The 18717-nt window shown below is 45.4% G+C and overlaps 8 protein-coding genes, 1 long non-coding RNA gene and 1 other non-coding gene across 10 annotated transcripts; 5 read left to right on the top strand and 5 right to left on the bottom strand.

Annotated features, from left to right (window-relative positions):
• Positions 1-2961: 2961 nt before the first annotated feature.
• Positions 2962-3034, bottom strand: TRNAR-CCU. The gene has a single exon. It is a non-coding gene; the product is annotated as a tRNA-Arg (tRNA).
• A 529-nt stretch (positions 3035-3563) lies between these two features.
• LOC9657873 (protein YLS3) lies at positions 3564-4697 on the bottom strand. Its single transcript, XM_024682573.1, has 3 exons — positions 4172-4697; positions 3880-3945; positions 3564-3802 (listed from the first exon to the last, which is right to left on the bottom strand). The coding sequence occupies exons 1-3, from the start codon at positions 4464-4466 to the stop codon at positions 3684-3686; spliced, it is 480 nt and encodes a 159-aa protein (XP_024538341.1). The 5' UTR covers positions 4467-4697; the 3' UTR covers positions 3564-3683.
• A 92-nt stretch (positions 4698-4789) lies between these two features.
• On the bottom strand, positions 4790-5470 carry LOC9657872 (protein YLS3). The gene is made up of 3 exons (XM_024682565.1): positions 5119-5470; positions 4999-5058; positions 4790-4940 (listed from the first exon to the last, which is right to left on the bottom strand). Exons 1-3 carry the CDS (start codon positions 5441-5443, stop codon positions 4837-4839), a joined length of 489 nt encoding a protein of 162 aa, XP_024538333.1. The 5' UTR covers positions 5444-5470; the 3' UTR covers positions 4790-4836.
• A 27-nt stretch (positions 5471-5497) lies between these two features.
• On the bottom strand, positions 5498-6917 carry LOC9630491 (ferritin-2, chloroplastic). The gene is made up of 8 exons (XM_002961519.2): positions 6532-6917; positions 6386-6469; positions 6272-6332; positions 6087-6177; positions 5947-6008; positions 5818-5883; positions 5689-5752; positions 5498-5632 (listed from the first exon to the last, which is right to left on the bottom strand). Exons 1-8 carry the CDS (start codon positions 6840-6842, stop codon positions 5589-5591), a joined length of 783 nt encoding a protein of 260 aa, XP_002961565.2. The 5' UTR covers positions 6843-6917; the 3' UTR covers positions 5498-5588.
• A 577-nt stretch (positions 6918-7494) lies between these two features.
• LOC112349005 lies at positions 7495-7881 on the top strand. The gene is made up of 3 exons (XR_002993258.1): positions 7495-7529; positions 7592-7736; positions 7802-7881. It is a non-coding gene; the product is annotated as an uncharacterized LOC112349005 (long non-coding RNA).
• A 573-nt stretch (positions 7882-8454) lies between these two features.
• LOC112348996 (cytochrome b561 and DOMON domain-containing protein At2g04850-like) lies at positions 8455-9873 on the top strand. The gene is made up of 3 exons (XM_024682546.1): positions 8455-9145; positions 9205-9459; positions 9519-9873. Exons 1-3 carry the CDS (start codon positions 8516-8518, stop codon positions 9810-9812), a joined length of 1179 nt encoding a protein of 392 aa, XP_024538314.1. The 5' UTR covers positions 8455-8515; the 3' UTR covers positions 9813-9873.
• Positions 9874-10051: 178 nt separating this feature from the next.
• On the top strand, positions 10052-11244 carry LOC9630490 (alpha carbonic anhydrase 7). Its single transcript, XM_002962003.2, has 7 exons — positions 10052-10155; positions 10226-10371; positions 10422-10528; positions 10581-10686; positions 10743-10916; positions 10978-11028; positions 11086-11244. Exons 1-7 carry the CDS (start codon positions 10107-10109, stop codon positions 11179-11181), a joined length of 729 nt encoding a protein of 242 aa, XP_002962049.2. The 5' UTR covers positions 10052-10106; the 3' UTR covers positions 11182-11244.
• Positions 11245-12931: 1687 nt separating this feature from the next.
• Positions 12932-15033, top strand: LOC9630489 (exosome complex component RRP45A). Its single transcript, XM_002962002.2, has 9 exons — positions 12932-13059; positions 13109-13318; positions 13403-13498; positions 13559-13673; positions 13724-13804; positions 13864-14052; positions 14106-14380; positions 14446-14471; positions 14522-15033. Exons 1-9 carry the CDS (start codon positions 12935-12937, stop codon positions 14806-14808), a joined length of 1404 nt encoding a protein of 467 aa, XP_002962048.2. The 5' UTR covers positions 12932-12934; the 3' UTR covers positions 14809-15033.
• A 25-nt stretch (positions 15034-15058) lies between these two features.
• Positions 15059-16892, top strand: LOC9657871. The gene has a single exon (XM_002962001.2). It carries the CDS (start codon positions 15076-15078, stop codon positions 16819-16821), a length of 1746 nt encoding a protein of 581 aa, XP_002962047.2. The 5' UTR covers positions 15059-15075; the 3' UTR covers positions 16822-16892.
• Positions 16875-18674, bottom strand: LOC112348276 (pentatricopeptide repeat-containing protein At2g35030, mitochondrial-like). The gene is made up of 2 exons (XM_024680494.1): positions 17594-18674; positions 16875-17269 (listed from the first exon to the last, which is right to left on the bottom strand). Exons 1-2 carry the CDS (start codon positions 18672-18674, stop codon positions 16875-16877), a joined length of 1476 nt encoding a protein of 491 aa, XP_024536262.1.
• Between the last annotated feature and the right edge of the window lie 43 nt (positions 18675-18717).

Here is an 18717-nt window from a genome sequence, read left to right as displayed (position 1 = left end):
CTTTTTTAAAGTATTTAAAAGTGTTTAACAATGTTTAATAATAATCTTGTAGAAGAAAGTGTTTTCCAAAGGGATCTCATGGCATGCCAATAGTAACATGGTGGCCTTGAGGTTGTGTATGGTCATTCCACAGCCTACTAATGGCAACACAATAACTCTAAAATAATAGTCTTGAATATAAAAGCATTCTTGAACATTAAATCTTTAGACTATTCTTTTGAGAGGATTGAGAAAGTTTGAGGGAGAATTCTAGAGTAGGAGAGAGTGCCTCATAGCCTACTAATAACAATGCAATATAAAAGAGTGTTTTTGGTCTCTTTATCACAAGAGTATGTGAATTGGGGTCAATTGCACCTTGTTTGGTACTTTGGAGCTCTTATCTTGCTAGTTTCAAGGTGGTTTACAGTTGGCCAATGGAAACACAATGGCCTCAAGCCATACCCTCCCCTCTAAGTGCCCTTTTTCATCAAAACAGTGTTAGATAAAATTTAGCACAATTTTAACATACCAATGGCTTATGAAGAAGTGCGTACCCCACTAATTAGAGTAGCATACTGAAATAAAGAGTGATATAACCTAGTGAGAGTTAAATTAGTTTCTCAAATAGTCAAGTATACTTTTGACCACCATCCCTAGTATACATTTAGAACCCCCACAATAACCCCCACCCCCCCTCTGAACACACTTTGGGCTTTCACCCCAGTCTCAGGACTTAATCTTTAGGATAAGTTTCAAAACTTACTAAATATAAAATTATGCTATATTGTGAATTGAGATGTAAAAATAACACTTTAGTGTTTAGGACATGTTTTACATTTTGTAGATATGCCCTACTAATAAATCTAGACACTTATTATAAATAACATATATAACTTAAATGGACCAATACGTGGGGCATGATAGCAAGGGTGTTTAGTAAACACAGTAAACTATCACGTATCAATATTGAAGGACTAAACTCAATATCATAAGGTTTTCAACACTAACAAATGCAAGCTAATAACATGAATTTCTCATTACCGTGTCAAATATGCTTGACTTAATGACAACTTAGGATTTCCTTCTTTAGTGCCTTTCCAATTTAAATGCATATATGTTAATCTCAACTAGCTTAGATGAAGACTAACAAAGAAAACTAGGAATACCAACTTATTGCTATCATGGCAATAAAAAGAAAGTGTTCATAAAGATTGGGTAACAAGTATTTTTTGATACTCAAAGTCATGTTTGCAACAATAGATAAATAAACTAAGTGGTAAAAATATTCTTTAAATTCTATAGATATGCCCAATTGAAAAATCTAACACCTAGATCAATAACATAGTAAACTATTATATAGCAATATTAACACAATATCAAAATACGAGGAAGTGCAAGTTAATTTATAAGTTTCTCCAACTAAAGTATACTTTACTGCTTTACTAATGGCACTTAAAAATTAATAAGTTTCTCTAAATAGATCAAATATGCTTTATTAATAGTATGTAAAAATTTAGTCCTTGTGCTTTTCAAGTGCACATGTGATAGATTAGTTTCTTAACTAATTTGGGTAGAGACTAATAAAGGAATTAATAGTACTAACTTCTTACCATTATGGCAATAAGGATAAAAGATCTTAAAGAATTTGCCAACAAATATTTTTAATATCCAAAGTCACATTCATGATAATTGTAAAAGTTGTCTACAATGTGATATCAAGCAAAACAACAAAGAGGATCTTCATGGTGCTAAGGTAGAATTTAAATCCAAGCCATAAAAAACTCAACAAAAGAAACTTTCTTCAAAAGAAAATTCTGAACAAAAGAAAACATTTATGCTTAATACTTCTCTCCAACACTTGGTAATAGAGATCCTGAGAAAAGGACAGAAAACAAAAAAATATTGCCTCTAAAATTGAGCTTGAAAATTGATTAAATTCTCTTTTATCATCTTTGCAGCCAGCACTTAAAGATGCCTTTATTCTTCTCATTCTTTTCTGATATGAAGACTTTTTATATATATTTTTATGATCTAGCCACTTTGTCTCTATTGTTGCTAAACCTATGACCACAACTAGTGCTTACAATCATCTTGTTATTACTGCTGTTGCAAGAAGAGCAAGAACAAGCAAAGTTTCTAAGAAGCCACTGGGTACTACTACACCATGTTAAGTATCATCTTCACCCCATTCCATCACAACTCAGAAGACAAATATACAGAAAGATTCCTTACATCTTCGTTTTTCTAAAGAAAACCAAAAATTAAATTATTTAGAGATGACAGTGATACTATACAAGGCTGGCCTTCAGAATGATTATAGGAGATCATTAATAGATCTACCAACTTCTAATATCAATTCTTACATACATAATTTGCCTAAACCTTATATTCCATGTAAGAATCATCAGTTATTCATGTGAGCATGAAATATTCTTAGATATATATCAGTTGCAAGGGCCTCCAAGGTCAACTTTGATAGCACAGAGCTGATTGAGATGGAAGACCACGTCCAGCTCCACAGGCAACCCGGTAGCAGCAGGATTGCCCATGGCACACAGGCAATTGTTTAGCACGGTAGTGAGCGTGGAGCAGCAGTCACTCTGGGAGGCCCCCATGATGCAGCTGGCCGCGGGCAAAACATTGCAAGTCCGGCCTTGAGCCGAGACTGATGCTGGCCCAAATGTTACAACCATAAGAACAACATACAATGTCACAACAGCAAAAGCCATCCATGGAAACTTTAGAGCCATTCCAAATCCAAAGGGAGATCGATTGTAAATCTTTGAGTGGGAGCTATGGATCTTGGAAGACCAGCATTGCCTTTTTATACCTTGGGCTGGAGGAGGCATGAATAATGAAAGGTTTTGCATGGTGTTGTAGTTGTTGTCTTGACATACACTTGGGCTTGTGATTGCTTCCAAGCAAACCACATTTGAGGAATCGAAAAAGTAAAGAGAGGGAAAGAAGGGCACGAAAGGAATCCGCGCCAGGCAGGGATCGAACCTGCGACTTTCTGCTTAGGAAACAGACGCTCTATCCGCTGAGCTACAGGCGCTTTTGATGATGAGTTTCACTGTGTGGTGGAGTCTCCATGCGACTACAAAAATAATGAGACACGAATTTTACTCGAAGAGGGCGGACGTTTTGCAGCTATGTTTGATTCTTTGGCACCAACAAAATCATCACTTAAATCTTTGCGACTATAAATTTCATAACCGGATGACAAAGAGCAGATTTTTCCCTTCTCGTTTTTCACAATTAAATTCTTGAAGCCATGAAATTTGCCATTCAAATTCTCGTCGTCTTGATCATCTTGTCTCGGTGTCAAGCACGAAAAGGTGTGGAAACGCTCGAGTTTCACGCCGGTGGCGATGGAGTTTGCAACTTGGTGAAGATGGCAACTTGCCTTAGCCTCCAGCAACCATTCGTGTCCCAGGAATGCTGCGATTTCTTCCAGCTCGGGATCTTCCATGGCTGCCTTTGCCCGGTTCTGGGAGACTTGGACCTCGCTGATCTCAAGTTCAAGCTCCTCAACTGCAAGATCAATCTCAACCTGGGAACTGGATGCAACTAAAACTTGAGAATTCATATGCCAAAGTATGACAGAATCTAGTAGTGTATAATGTAACAATAGTATAGCAACCGCTAGGCAAAAGAGAATCACATTCCTCCTAGCTACAAACTCACAAAAGAACTGGAAAGCTTCACAAGAAGTTCATGGATCCCGCCAGGACCAAGCTCGTCACGGTCAGGAGCAGCGACGAGGACAAGGAGACGAACGGGGTGGCGGAGTTCGCAGCCGTGTCGCTTGCGGCGGCCTTGCCTGGTAGAGCAATAAATGGTGTTAAAGCTATGGCCACTCTAAAAACAAAGAACAAACAAAAGCTTTTTTTTTGTTACCTCCGGACGCGGTGGATGGGGATGAGGATGATCCAGTTGGTGCCGCAGCATCCCCCTTGAGCAGAGCTACCAAAAATGAAGATCCAAGCAATTAATTCTCGGACAAGGAGAAGTGAATGCTAGAAGGACGAAGAAAAAATCCAAACAGTCCAAATAGAGCAAAGGACTCTGAAGTATAGAACAAAGGACTCTTAAGTGGAAAGAAGAATGGTGTTACCAGCGAAGTCACAAGTAAAAAAAAGTAGACCAAAGTTTAAATCGAATGAGAGAAAAGGAAATGCTCGATTCATACCTGGGCACCGCTTTGGATCCGTGTCGACCTTGCAAATCGATGGGAGGAGCGTCGCGGTGCTGCTATTCACGCTGGTGGAGGAGGACATGAGAATGCACAGGCACACTGGCCTGTTGGTGTGCACGGAGAGGAGCCCTTTGCAGCAATCGGAGCTGGGAGCGGTGACTTGGCCCTCCACATACGCCAGGCACGGCTGGAGCTGCTCGATCTCATTCGTGCAATCCGGCTGCGCCGCAAGGATCGCCACGGCCCCGCAAGAAACCACGAACGCGAGGAGCAAGAGCGAGGATGCCATGGGTGTGCCCGTGATATCGAGCGCTGGATCGATCGATGGAGGCAAGAAATATCGCTAGCGCGAGCGCTCGATCGAGGAGAAGGAAGCAATGGAACAGGGGAGCGCGAGCGATCGATCAAGATCGGCTGGGAGGGAGGAGCAGGGAGAATGCCGGTTATATACCTAGAAAGCGTCCCATCGATCGCGAGCGCGTTCTCTCGAGAGTGACGAGCACCAATTCCTCCATTAATTGCTCCTTCTTAGGGCATGAAGCGCTGACACGTGGCGTCACACGATTCGACCAATGGAAGCACTGATCTTTCAAATGCGCTTGGCCAGCTGGCTCGCTCGCGCCATTTTCTGGAATTAGGGCAAACGCTTTTATTAGGGCTCATGCGAGGAAGAAGAAGAGCACAGAAAAAGGAGTAGAGAACGCAAAAACAAAGAATGCCTTGGAGCTCGATTCGCCGACGCTGGAGGAGGATCCCATAAACCCTGCGAGGAATTCAAGAACGAGATTCAGTTCGTGCTTCTGGGAATTCGATCCATTTACCTTCCGGCGACGCTCCGGAATTGGGCGAAGAAGCGGTGCCAGATGATCCAGAGAGCAGAGCTATATCACCGGATGATCGAAATGAGCAAAGATTTCCCCGCGACCGATCAAAAGACTCACCAGAGCAGCGCGATGGATTGACGTGAACATTGCAAATCCCGGGAACTTGCTGAGCGAGTGTGGCATTGATTCCAGGCACCACCGCGGCGATTCCCAGGCTGGAGGAGACGAGCAAGCACAGGCACTCGGGCTTGGTGGCGTGGATTTGCTGGAGACCGCTGCAGCAATCCGCCGAGGGCGATCGCTCCTCGCCCTTGACAAATTCCAGGCAGGGCTCCAGCTCCGACACCTGCGCTGTGCAATCCGGGGGCGATCGATCATCGCCTGCGAGCACAGCTGCTGGAAACAGCATCGCCAGCGCCAGCGCAATCGCCCACGAAGCCATCTCTCTCTCTCGCTCTCTCCGCCGCCTAGCGAGATCTTTCTTACTATTCCTATGTCATTCAACATAGCATTGTCTTTTATAGCTAAACAAATCCCCTGTACAAATACAAAGGAACTTTCATCCTTGAAAATTTTAGTTATAGCTCTTAATCTTCTCCATCGTGGAGGCTCCGATCGAAATGATACACAGCTGCATCAAAAGGAAACGTTTAGCAAACAGAAAAATCATTTTTTTTTTGTTCTTACCGTGGCCTTTGCCGATACGTCTCAACTGGCTCACATACACTGAGATTTTTTTGATCGATTCCACCTTTATCGAGCACAAAAACACGTTAAAGAGGTGAAAATCGCAGAAAAAATTAAGTAATTTAGTACCTGCTCTCCCAGAAACTCCGACTCAATGAAGTCTTGCATCTGTATGTCGTCGTGATCTACTGCGACCTGCGTTGTCTCGATTCGTCAAACAAAAGCGATAAACAATGAAAACTTTTGGAGCATTCAAACCTTGTGTAGTGCCAGCAGCTTGTCGTTTGTCAGCTTCTCCAGAGCTAGAGCCAATTCCATCGCTGCCAAAACAAAACAAACGAGAATGAGAAAATCTAATCACGAGAACAAAAAAAAAAGAGAATTGCTTGCAAACATACCGTAAAGGGCGTCACCCTTCTCTGCGTGATCAAATTCTGTTATGCTGGGGCCGAGAATCGAGTGAAGCACAACCTTTCCACCGCGGAGGTTCTAAACGCAAAAAGGAAAAGGAAAAGAAAACCAACGAGAGTGAGCTTGGATTGAAGAACACCTCCCACAAACTTTAAGAAAAAAAGAAGATCACCTGATACTTCATGAACTTTTCAGCGTGTCCTCGTTCCTCCTCGCTTGCCTCCTTGAAATACCTGAGGAAAAAGATCACTTGATCTGGGAAAAACTAGATCTCTCCACCTCTTACCTGGCCATGCCGGGGAGCCCAACGTTGTCTCGATCGAAATAGCCAAACATCGCGTGGTAGACATAAGAAACGTTGTACTCCACACTGTGAGAAACGCAAAGAGCTAAGATCCCAAAATATTTTCGAGAGAAAGAAAGAGAGCTTACTTGATCTGGTCATTGATAGCAGCCTCGCACCTTGGAGCAAATCTCTGCCTCGCGAATGAGACCGAGCTCGTCTCTGGGACTTGCGTGAGCTGGTGCTTCACCTCCGCGAAGGGCTCAAACACCACACCTGTGAGAGATCCGCTGTCCATCTCCTTCGGCGGCGCTCCCTTGGAGGCCTGGAGCTTGATCGAGCGCCTATTGCCGCTTGACATTCCGGCGAAGAGCCTGTTCCTCGCATTCTCTGGAGCTGCCGCTGGCGCCGGATTGACGAGCGCGGCGGATGTGGCGGGGGAGACACGAACTGATAGCATTTTCTCTCGAGATCGATCTACACGCGCTACTCTGGCAAGGAGGGATAAGCGCTACAAGGATAAGCCCCAAAGCTTTTCTTCGTCCGGAGTTTTAGAGCAGCAGTGCCCGTCAGATGGCTTCCGGAATGTATCAACGGTCGAGATTGTAAAACGTTTGGCGGAATGTGGGCGCAACACAATGGCGAGGCGATGGAGCGTCCAGATTTGAACGCTTGGAAAGGCTGCCTTGTGCTTGGCACGAGCCTCCAGCCAATCACAGCCAGACGTGCTGCGGCACGTGTCTTTAAACGGAAATAGAAGATTTTTTTCAAGAAAGTGACGGCCTGTATGCACGACACGTGTCAAGCTGATCATTGTTGATCTTGAATACGGAACTTAATCGCCACCGCTCGTTTGACTTGCCTATTCCCGCTTAATCGCCAGGGTATCTCTAGGGTTTCTTCCGTGGAACACGCGGCTTGATCGCGTTGTTTGGATCAAGGCATTCCTTGGAACACGGGGCTAGATCGCATTGCCTGGACCAAGGTATGTTGCCGGCGCATAAACAGTGCTAGATTTTGTGCGATGCAGCTGGATCGTGCTCATTGCTGCTCCATTCCATGTATGATCTGAAAATCTAAGTGACTATTTTGTTTGTTCTTCTGGTAGGCCCTTGGTGTTTCGAGCTCAAGAATCTTCCTGTGACAAGTGTGTTCTACAGTCAATCTACACTCTTTGTCTTCAAGATTTTAATGATTTTTGTTCTACAGGTAATGGATTACTGGATAGAGTCACAGAAAATGGTGGAATATCAAGGATAACTTGGATCCATCTCAAAAGAATCACCAGAAACATGCCGATAAGCATAGAAAAAAAAAGCGTTTGACTAAAGCTCGAGGGGCTTTCAGCTTCGTGGTGAGTTCGTTTCTTTGTTCCTTTATAATGTTAGTAGCTGACTTTTTCCCGGACATCTTGCGCAGATCTTGTGAGTGGAGACTGAGGGAGTAAGCTGTGGTCGGATTGAAATGAGTAATTCATGCTTTTTCTTTGCGTTGCAATTCTAATGGGAATAGTGCAGGACAGGTGCGATATGCTGAACTGCGTAAGCTGCTCCATTTTGTGCAAGTTTATGGAATGAGCGCTTTAGTTGCCATTGTGGATCAGGTAAACTTCAGCTTATCGCTTTTAATGATTTTCTGAAACAGGCTTTGGCCAGTCGAAGATGATGACGAAGAGTTGACGATCGAAAGCACAAATCACGAAGAGGAAAAATAATACTCCAAGCTCGGATGGGCCCTTCGTTCCAGAAAAGTGCTACTGTCGAAGCACCAACAACGAGTCTCCATAAGAAAAGTCACTCGAAACCAAACCAAGAGCCGCTTTTGTCACATCAATTGGCTGGAGGAAGGACACAGAGTTAAAATAACAAGATAGAGGACAAAACGAGATAGACCACGCTTGAGGGGAGGATCTGATAGCTAGCTCGTCCTCGGAGAAGCAGCGGCTCAACGCAGACTTACCAACAAAAGCGGACCCCTTTTTCTAGTTGTGAAGTCACTTACGGAAGATTCCATCCACATTTCGTCCTCAACTAAGAAGCGTGGAACAGTGGCACCTGAGTTCCGGGTAAGAAGATCTGCATTTCCTTGAGATCTTACTCTGGTTCTTATGCGCGAGTAGCTTCTGCTTTCCAGATGATTCAGCTCCTCAACTCTGTCATTCCAATCCTGGTTTTCTTCACGACCCCGGCTCTTGGAGCTTGCACTGCCAGCATCCTCCTCAATGGCAACACCAGAACGTACTCTTCGTGCTCCTCCCTCAACTCTTGGTCGCAGCTCTCCTGGACTTTCGATCCGTCGGCAAGAACAATGGACACCATGTTTCGAGCTCTCTTGACATCTCCTTCGGGTTGGGTCGGCTGGGGGATTAACTCGGGCTCCACAGCGGCGATGCTCGGATCCAACGTCCTCCTCGGCTTCACAGACTCGAGCAATGTTATCCGAGTTGCGCAGTACAGCCTCACTCCCCAGATCCTCCGAGGTACGCTTCCTTCGCCAGCTTCTTCCACGGAGCTGAGACTAGTCGGTTCTAGCTTCATTGATATTTCCAGCGGAGTTGTCACCATTTTTGCCAAGCTCTCGCTGCCGACCAACCAGTCAATTTCCAGGATCAACCTCGTTTTTTGTCGAGGACCCGGGACCAGGAACTTGAGCCCGTTGCCTCACACAACGGACGCATCGTTTCTCCGACAGACTACCGCTGTTCTCGACATGAGCAGCAATCGAATTCTCCGTGCTCAAGCTCCTCACCAGTCTTTAAAACTCGTAAGTTTTTTATTTCTTTGGACAGAACTTGAGTTTTTCTTATCGTGAACTCTTTACAGCAACATGGAATAATAAATGCTGTTGGCTGGGGGATTTTTCTACCGCTCGGGGTCATGGTGGCTAGATATGTCAGGCCTTACTCCCACCGCCGAGAATGGTTCTTCGGTCACGTCGGTTTACAGTGCACGGGTTATCTTCTCGGTGTGGTTGGCTGGGGAATCGGACTTAAGCTCGCCAGCTACAGTGGAGAATCGGCTGCTTCTCAGGTCCACCAAAACGTCGGTACCGCCATCTTCGTCTTTGCAACACTTCAGGTATCAAAGATCAAGCCTTTTGGTTCAGCTTAACACGGAGTTCCTTGTTTCTCCTTCAGGTGCTTTCGCTTGTTTTCAGACCAGAGAAAGAGCACAAGATCCGCCCCTACTGGAAGATCTACCATCACGGCCTCGGCTACCTCACTCTCGTTCTCATCTTCACCAACATTTACAAGGGTTTTAAGCTGCTCCAGGGGTCCAGGACTTTGAAGAACCTCTACACGGCGTTCTTGGTTATAGCAGTGCTAGCCACCGCAGGTCTGGAGGCTTATCGCTGGTATGTTTACTTGGAGAAGAAGAGCAAGCGACCCGCGTATGCCTCCGAGTCCCCTACCTCTGATAGTAAGATCTAGAAAACCTTGTATCTCACCTTTTAATATTTTTTGAATGGTAATGGATATTCTCTTATAGGAATATCCTCGTTGTCTATAAATTATAAACTTTATTACGGCTTTTTAAACTATTTGCGCGTCGCATTCTTAACAGATGTATGCGTGCAGCTTTAATACATTACGGAGTTTGTCAATTTCCACCTTGCAGTACACACACATGTTGTTTGTTTTCTAATGGTGATGAGTCCAATTTAAATTCAGACACTCCTTCCCTTGTTATCAGATTCATCCCTTCGATTCATCCTTTGCGCAACAATGCTTCCAGTGAAGATTGTCTCCTTTCTTTGCTTGGTTTTCCTCGCAGGTTGATAGTCACAAAAGGATATGTAGAGTTCTACACTGAGGCTTTTCTTCGTGTTTTTCTCTTTCGGCAGATGCTACCAGTGGTCTAAAACACCAGTCGCCAATTGCTTTGAGCTTCCGGGGATCAGTTGGTACTCCAGGAGTGGTGGACACGAGATACAAATCCTCCTCTGCAATCTTTGAAAATGGCGGGGACAAAGATCATAGAGAACTTAATGTTTGTAGCTAGAGTTATTGTCATTTTATTCTTACATCTTTCAAAACTAGGTGGGATTTCTTGGAGATGCCGGGCAGTTTAATCTTCTCTGGAAAATATACCACATCGAAAATGTTCACTTTCATATGCCAAGCGAGCACACCATCGATGGCATAAGGTTTCTGGAGTCTCCTCGTAGATTATTAACTGTTTACTATGATCCTTTGCAGATATCCGATGGAGATTCATGTGGTTCACAAGAATTCTGAAGGGAACATTGCAGTAATTGGATTGCTCTATGATATTGGACCAAGAGCAAATCCATTTATCACCCAGGTAGATTTATTCTTGTCCTTGCTTGTTGTAAAACTTAAATTTATTTTTACCTTCAGCTGGAACGCTATCTTCCAACGTTAGCATCCTCCCCGGAAGAAAGCAAGGCTGTGTTTATAAGAACTATCAACCCCGAACTGCTCGAAATCCCTTCAGACATGTTCTTCCGATACAATGGCTCGCTTACAACTCCTCCATATTCCGAGAATGTCGTGTGGAATGTTTATTCCCAGGTGAGAGTCCTGCTACCTGCCTTCTATGCTCATAGTTTTTGTTTTTCTTTGGTTTCCACAGCCGACCAGTCTCACAACAAACCAGTATTCGGCAGTCAAAGCTGCTTTGAAGGTATCTTTATTCACTAATCAAATAAATAATCAGGAATGATTTGCTTTTTCTATCCAGGGAGAAAATGCAAGGGCTCTTCAGCCACTGAATAACAGGCTTGTTCAATTGGTTCAGCTGGTTAGGAGTGACTTTCATGAAAGAAGTTCCTTCTAAAGCTTTGATCAAACATAATAAAATGTCTCACTAATAAAAAAAATTGCTACGTGTTGCATGTAGCAATGCTTGGTTTGCTTAATACTAATGTTATTATTACTTATTAATCCAATTGATCAAATAAAGTTTATAATTATAAGCAAGTTTGTAATTTATATATACAAGATTAATTTTATTGCATATCAAGATGGTAGAATGAAAAAGAATATACTAGAAAAGGTTTAAGAAAGTTTATAAATTATAAATACAAGATTAATCTAAATGAATAACAACCGTTAGATGGTAGAATATCCTAGAACATCCAAGCATATTCTAGGTATATCCAATACCATCCAGGTTTGCTTAAGCAAACCAAAAAAATAAAATAGTAGTAGTAGTAGTAGTAATAATAATAATAATTATTATTATTATTATTATTATTATTATTATTATTGAGTATAAATTATCAAAAATAAACTTATTAGAGTATAAGGTTTAGGGTTTTATCTCCTATTCTTTGAACTTATAAAATGCGCTTTTTATAATATTAATGTGATGTTTTTTGCACACGCATTCTTATGTACGTATGCATGCAGCTTTTTCTACATTATGTAGTTTGTCAACTTCTACCACACCATGTAGTACCAAAACTCACATGTTGTTTGTTTTTCTAATAGTCATGAGTCCAGTTTCATGAATCCAGACAGTCCTTTTCCTTGTTATCCAATTCATCCCTTCGATTCATCCTTTGCACATCAATGCTGATTGTGTCCTTTCTTTGCTTGGTTTCTCGCAGGTTAATAGCCACAGAAGGATATGTAGAGTTCCATTGAGGCTCTTTTCTTTGTGTTTTTCTCTTTTGGCAGATGCCACCAGTGGTTTAAAACAAGTCGCCAGTTGCTTTGAGCTTCCCGGCTACTCCAGGAGTTGTGGACAAATCCTCATCTGCGATCGTTGAACATCGCGGGGTTAAAGATCTTAGAGAACTCACTGTTTGTAGCTAGAACTCTTGTCCCTGTTATTCTTAAACATCTTTCAAAACTGGGTGGGATTTCTTGGAGATGCCGGGCAGTTTAATCTTCTATGGATAATATATCACGTCGACATCCCAAGCGAGCACACCATCGATGGCAGAAGGTTTCTGGAGTCTCCTCATAGATTATTATTGTTTACTACTATCCTTTGCAGATATCCTATGGAGATTCACGTGGTTCACGAAGGGAACATTGCAGTAATTCCGGGGGCAGATCCGTTTATTACCCAGGTAGATTTAATCTTGCTATTGTTTCTTTTTTAAACTTAAAATGTTTTCATCTGGAATGTTATCTTCCACGTTTGGCAGAAGATGTATTTATAAGAACTATCAATCCCGAACTGCTTGAAATCCTTGTGGAACCCCTCCATATTCCGAGAATATGTTTATTCCCAGGTGAGAGTCTTTTAGCCTTCCATGCAGCTCAAAGCTCTAACATTCTGGTTTTCACAGCCAGAAAACCAGTATTGGGCGCTCAAAGCGTCTTTGAAGGTATCTTTATATACTAATCGATTTAATAATTAAGAATTTTTTTTCTTTTTCTATCCAGGGAGAAAATGCAAGGCCTCTTCAGCCACTGAATAACAGGCTTGTTCAATTGGTTCAGCTGATTAGGAGTGACAATCGTGAACGAAGTTCCTTCTAAAGCTTTGATTAGTCAGATATCTTAGTACAATAATATTTATTAGAGTATAATCAAACATTTAATCTTATAGAGTTTAAGGTTTAGGGTTTTTGGCCATGGCGGGCAGCGTGCGCATTAGCATCAACGAGCGGGAGTTCGTGGAATCGGCGCTGCGGCAGGAGCTGCGTGTCGACGGCCGGGCTCCCTTTGATTCTCGCCGCTCGCTCATCAATTTCGCCAGGTAAGAGGAGAAAGTTCTCTCGATTCGCTCGAAATCTCTTTCTCGGCAGGGAAGATGGAGCTGTGGAAGTCCAGCAAGGGGAGACGAGGGTGCTGGCCGTGGTGAGCGCTCAGCTGGGGACGCCATACCCGGATCGTCCGAACGAGGGCTCCCTGGTCATTAACACGGAATTTTCGCCAATGGCTGATCCTTCCTTTGAGCCTGGGCGTCCTGGGGAATTAGCAGTAGAGCTGGGACGTGTTATCGATCGTGGCTTAAGGTATGCTCCATCACTCTCTCTCTCTCTCTCTCTCTCTCTCTTCTTTTCGTGTAGAACAATCAACTTCACTGTTACTGTTTCCAGGGAAAGCAGGGCCGTGGACACAGAATCACTGTGTGTTCTAGCAGGAAAAGCCGTGTGGTTTTTGCGCATCGATATTCACATTCTAGACAATGGAGGGTAAGCTTTTTTCTTGATGTTTGGTCCATTCGAACGTTAGCATTTGGTTTTCATTGGCAGTAATCTTATAGACGTTGCCAATCTGGCTGCTCTAGCTGGGCTTCTCTCGTTTCGAAGGCCGGAATGTAGCATTGGTGGTGCAGATGGTCAGGATATAACTATCCATCCCCCTGAGGTTTTCTCAAACGCTCTCTGCTTGATCTTATTCTGGCCTTGTGCTTTCAGGTTCGCGAGCCACTTCCTCTTACGCTACATCATTTGCCAATAGCTGTAACATTCGGGTTTTTGGCTGATGGCGAGCTAGTCGTAAGTTTTCGTTGTGTGTGACACTAGTCGTTGTTTTTCTTATAAATTTTACTTTGCAGGTGTTAGATCCTAGCTTGAAGGAAGAAGCGGTGATGGGTGGCCGTTTAACAGTGACTGTCAACGCTCATGGAGAAGTTTGTGCGATCCAGAAAGGAGGTGGTGTTGCCGTCCGGATGAATGAAATACTACGATGCATGCGTATAGCAGCGTCAAAGGCCGCTGAAACCGCGGCTCTATTGAAGAAAGGGGTATGCTTCTTTTTTGCTTTTCCTTTTCAATTTACAATGCGGTCGCTTCTCAGGCCGAAAGTCATGAGATCGAAAGAGCGCAAAGAAAAGTCCGACGGCATCGACCGTCAGAAGACAGCAAGACCGCCCAAGTCGTTGCTGATACAGTTCCACAGCTTAACACAGGCCCACAGCTTAACGAATTCACTTCAACCGGAAGCTTAAAGCTGGAAGCTGAAGCTACGCCGATGGAAAGCGACACGGACAGCGAAGAGGAGGAGCCGGACGCGAAAGAAGACACAGCACGGAAGGAGGAAGGACGACTGTTCCAAGGCGGTGCTTCTACTTGGTATGCAAGTCACGTCACTTCAGCTTTCCTTGTATCCAATTGACATGAACGTTTCACTCTCTCAGGAGTCTCCAGAGCGCAAGACCACTCGGTAAAGTTCCAAGTTTTTCCTTTTTCCCTGCTTTTAACTGTAAAATGCAGATGCTGAGGCACTGGACGAGTTTGATCTGGCAGTCAAAAAGTCAGTGAAAGTGGAAACACAGCCAGGAGGGATTCAAGGCCTGGTTTCTGCGGCATCAGTGTACCAAGCACTTCCGCCACAACAGCAAGACAGGCAACTTGGTCCCGTGTTTTCGACGGAGAAGAACACAGATGTGGAGATGGTGGAAGTGGCAGCGCATAAAGAAGCAAAGCTCGAGCCAACGAGTCTCTTGGACGCTGTGAAAAAGAAGCCAAAGAGGAAGAGGAAGAAGAACCAGGGACAGTGATACTAAGTTACCAACGACTGTGGATATGTCGATGGCCCGACACGTGGTTCCAGGGGATTGGCTCGGGTCCGTGCTGTACGTAAGGGCGGTGGTGGAGACAATTTTTTTTTGGTTCTCTTCCTTCGCCGGCAAAGGCGAGATGGGTCGCTTGGATCGTAGGCTAGGCCGGTGGTAGATCGCTCTCCCGCCCCCGGGAAGTCAATGGGTTCCAGGATTTGATCGGCTTTTAGTGGGTTCTTGGCTGGAGAAGATCTTTGCGAAGGCGCAATGGGGTCCGGCAGTGCGCTCACAGGGATCGGCAACTCTGGTAGCAGTGGTCCTTCCCGAGCAACGCAAGGATTTGGAACTGGAGTGCCAAGAGAGGATATGAGGATCCAGCAGCAGCAAGAACAGCAGCAGCAGCAGCAACACCAGAAAATCCCGAGTGCTCCGGTGGCAATTCTGTGGGACATCGAGAATTGCACGGTTCCAGGCGAGGTGAATCCCGAGGAGGTTGCTGGAAACGTGAGGATGGCGCTGAGAATGCATTCTTCTACCCGGGGCGCCGTGAAAATGTTCTCGGCTTATGGCGACTTCAACCATTTCCCACGCAAGGTGAGAGAAGGCTGCCAGAGAACCGGCGTCAACCTCATCGACGTTCCAAACGGCAGGAAGAATGCGTCGGACAAAGCCATCCTCGTGGATATGTTCCTGTTCGCGCTGGACAACCGGCCACCCTGCACCATCCTTCTCATCACCGGCGACGTCGACTTCGCCCCGGCGCTCCACAAGCTCGGGCAGCGCGACTACACGGTGGTGCTCGCCATTCCTTCCGGATACGTCTCCGGAAGCCTTTGCAGCGCTGGGAAGTACGTGTGGGACTGGACCAGCGTTGCTCGGGGACACGGCCTCGTTCCGGCGAGGCCTTTCCAGCCCCGGGAGAGTGTGGATCGACGGTTCCCGGTGATGTTTAGCGACGAGTCGGGTGACGAAACTGGCCGAGGCGCCACCGGACTCTCGCCACCTATTCCAGTTCCTCAGCCTCGGTACGTTAGGAGGGAGGGCAGTGGCGAGTGGGGATTGATGCAGCAGCAGCAGCAGCAGGAGCGTCACTCTCCGCAGCAAATGAGCCCGAGTCCTCAGTGGACTCAGATCAATGTGCGAACAACGTCGCAACCAAGCACGTCTTCGGCACTTCCGGTGGAGCCAGAAGATCCAGGGAGCCCGTCCTTCGTCCAGCCGGGGGATATCTCCGGTTTGAAGCGGCAGCTCGTGAAGCTGCTGAGCTTGCACGGCGGGAAGATGCTGATGCTCAAGATACCATCGAAGTATATCAAGCTCTACCAGAAGCCACTCTACATGGCCGACTACGGGTCGCGCAGGCTGGTTCACTTGATCGAGAGGATGCAAGACACGGTGTGTATCAAGGGAAAAGGCTCACAGAGGAAGGTCCACCTGACGGCCATGGGGAAGCGCATGGCTGCGAGATACAAAGAGGTGTGGGGGAGCGCTTGTGAAGGCAAAAACGACGAGGACGATGACGAAGAGGACGACGATGACGAGAGGGAGAACGAGGTGGAGGAACAGGAGATCGAGGCTCCAAAGGAGGAATCCAAGAGCATGGTGGACGAGGAAGTGGTGGTTTACGTGAGCAAGCTGGACGTTTCTCAAGACTCGTCCGACTCGCCGGATGAGCGAGGCAGCGAGCAGCATCGAGAGGTGGAGGAGGTGATCGAGATCCAGGAAGTGGTGGAGAGTAGTGGCAGTGGTGGTGGTGGTAGTGAGCTTGCGAGAGAGGCTTTCAAGCGGGAGCTCCAGGAGCTGCTGGTTAGCTTCCAGTATCATATCCTGGTGAGTGATCTTCTCAGGATCTACAGACAGAGGTACTCCAAGGATCCAGACTACGCGGCTTTTGGCGTCCAGGATCTGGAAGGGCTCCTAGACAAAGTCAAGGATGTTGCTGTGCTGAAGGGAAGAACACGGGACAAGATGGTCCTTGTCGCCAATGTTGGGTTTGTAGAGACTGAAGATTAGCAACAAAAAAAAAAAAAAAAAAACAAGCGAAAGAAAAAGAGGTTGAAGGATTTTTAGTGCACATTCTTTGAAGAATATACAAGAGGTGATACTTTAGGAAATTTTTCTTTGTGCTCTGATCGTTCTAAGCAATCTATGATGACCCATATGTGCTCCTCAATTAGCACTAGACCATAGTCATTTGTCATTGCAAGCAAATACCAGCGGCATTCTTCCAGCAGTCCTTTCTCGCTGCACCCTGCTAGAATGCTTATCATTGTAATCTCATCAACATCAAAGCCTTCCAGATTCATGGTAACCATCAAAAAAATAGCACACTTCACTTTTCCAGCATTTGAGACTGAAGATATTACTGCAGACCATGCTGCTGAGTCTCTCTCAGGCATTGTATCAAAGAAGATTCTTACTTCTTCTACATGCCCTGCCCAGGCATATGCTCCCAGCATTGCTGTCCAAGAAACCACACTGCGCTCCGGCATCTCCACAAAGAGATTCTTGGCATCTTGAAAGTAGCCATTTTGCGAATATGCCACCACCATTGCCGTCCAGGAGATGACGTCTCTCTCGGGCATCTTGTCAAACAGACACTTCGAATTCTCAACATCCCCTTTCTCGGCATACGCTTGAATCAAACAATTCCAAGATACCAAGCTTTTCTCTTTCATTGAAAAAAATATCTTTCTACAATCTTCTATTTTTCCAACTAAAGCATATCCTTCTAGCATTATGTTCCACGTTATCACACTCCAATCTGCCATTTCTTTAAACAAACGTTCTGCTTCTAGTATATGCCCATTCTGGGCATATGCGGCTAGCATAATATTCCAAGAGACCACATTCCATCCCGGCATTGTGTCATAAACGTTTTTACAGTGGCCAAAACTTGAAAACACCTTTAGCATTGTGTTCCACGTCACTATGTCTGGCCTGGGCATCTTATGAAACAACGCCTTGGAAAGCGCCAAATGCCCGTTATGGGCATATGCCATTATCATGGCATTCCACGTCACAGCGTTCTTTTCCGGCATCCTCTCAAACAGATCCACCGTGGCGAACAGCTGCCCGTTGTCTGCAAACGTGGTCAGCGCGGTATTCCACGACACCACATTCCACTCGGGCATTTGCTGCAGGACAGCGTGCGTGGCATCCACGTCGTTGTTACACGCCGACAAGACTGTGTTCCACGTCACGATACCTTTCTCGGGCATATCATCAAACATTGCCTTGGCTTCTTGCGTGTTCTCGGCGCGGACATAAGCAGCGATCATCGTGTTCCAGGAGATAACATCACGCTCGGGCATTCGATCAAACACATCCTTCGCTTGGATCAAATGCCCACACTCGGCATTTGCTTTGATCATTGCGTTCCAGCTCTCAAGGTTTCGATCGGGCATAGTATCAAAAATGCTTTTAGCCTTTTCGACGTAAAAAGATTTCGTGTAAACTAGCATCATTAAATTATACGACATGATGTTTCTAAGCAATGTCCCTTGAAATATCCTCTCGGCCTCCTCTAGATGCCCGTTCGCGGCATATGCCAAGAGCATCGAGTTCCACGAGAAAACGTTGGGTCGTGCGATGCCGTCAAATACGCTCCTTGCTTTAGCCACGTCGCCACGTCGGCCGTGCATCTGGATGGCCAGATTTGCAAGATATCGATCACCCTTGTGAGCACTCAACACTCTCCCGTGGAGCGTTTGTGCTTCCAGAGCACTATTGCAGCGCTTAAGCCTGGATGCAAGAGACAGATCTTCATCCATTTCCCACTGCAGGAAAGCTTGAGATAAATTTGCCAAGCCGGGAGTAAAATGAAAGTTCTCATGCAAGGATGCGTGCAGAGTCAACAACCCCATATATCAGATGTCATTGGATCCTATTTGCACTTGGTATATGCAT

Source organism: Selaginella moellendorffii, unplaced genomic scaffold, assembly GCF_000143415.4.
Source record: "Selaginella moellendorffii unplaced genomic scaffold, v1.0 SELMOscaffold_1, whole genome shotgun sequence".
NCBI classification, from domain to species: domain Eukaryota; kingdom Viridiplantae; phylum Streptophyta; class Lycopodiopsida; order Selaginellales; family Selaginellaceae; genus Selaginella; species Selaginella moellendorffii.
This window is presented reverse-complemented; position numbering and strand designations above follow the sequence as displayed.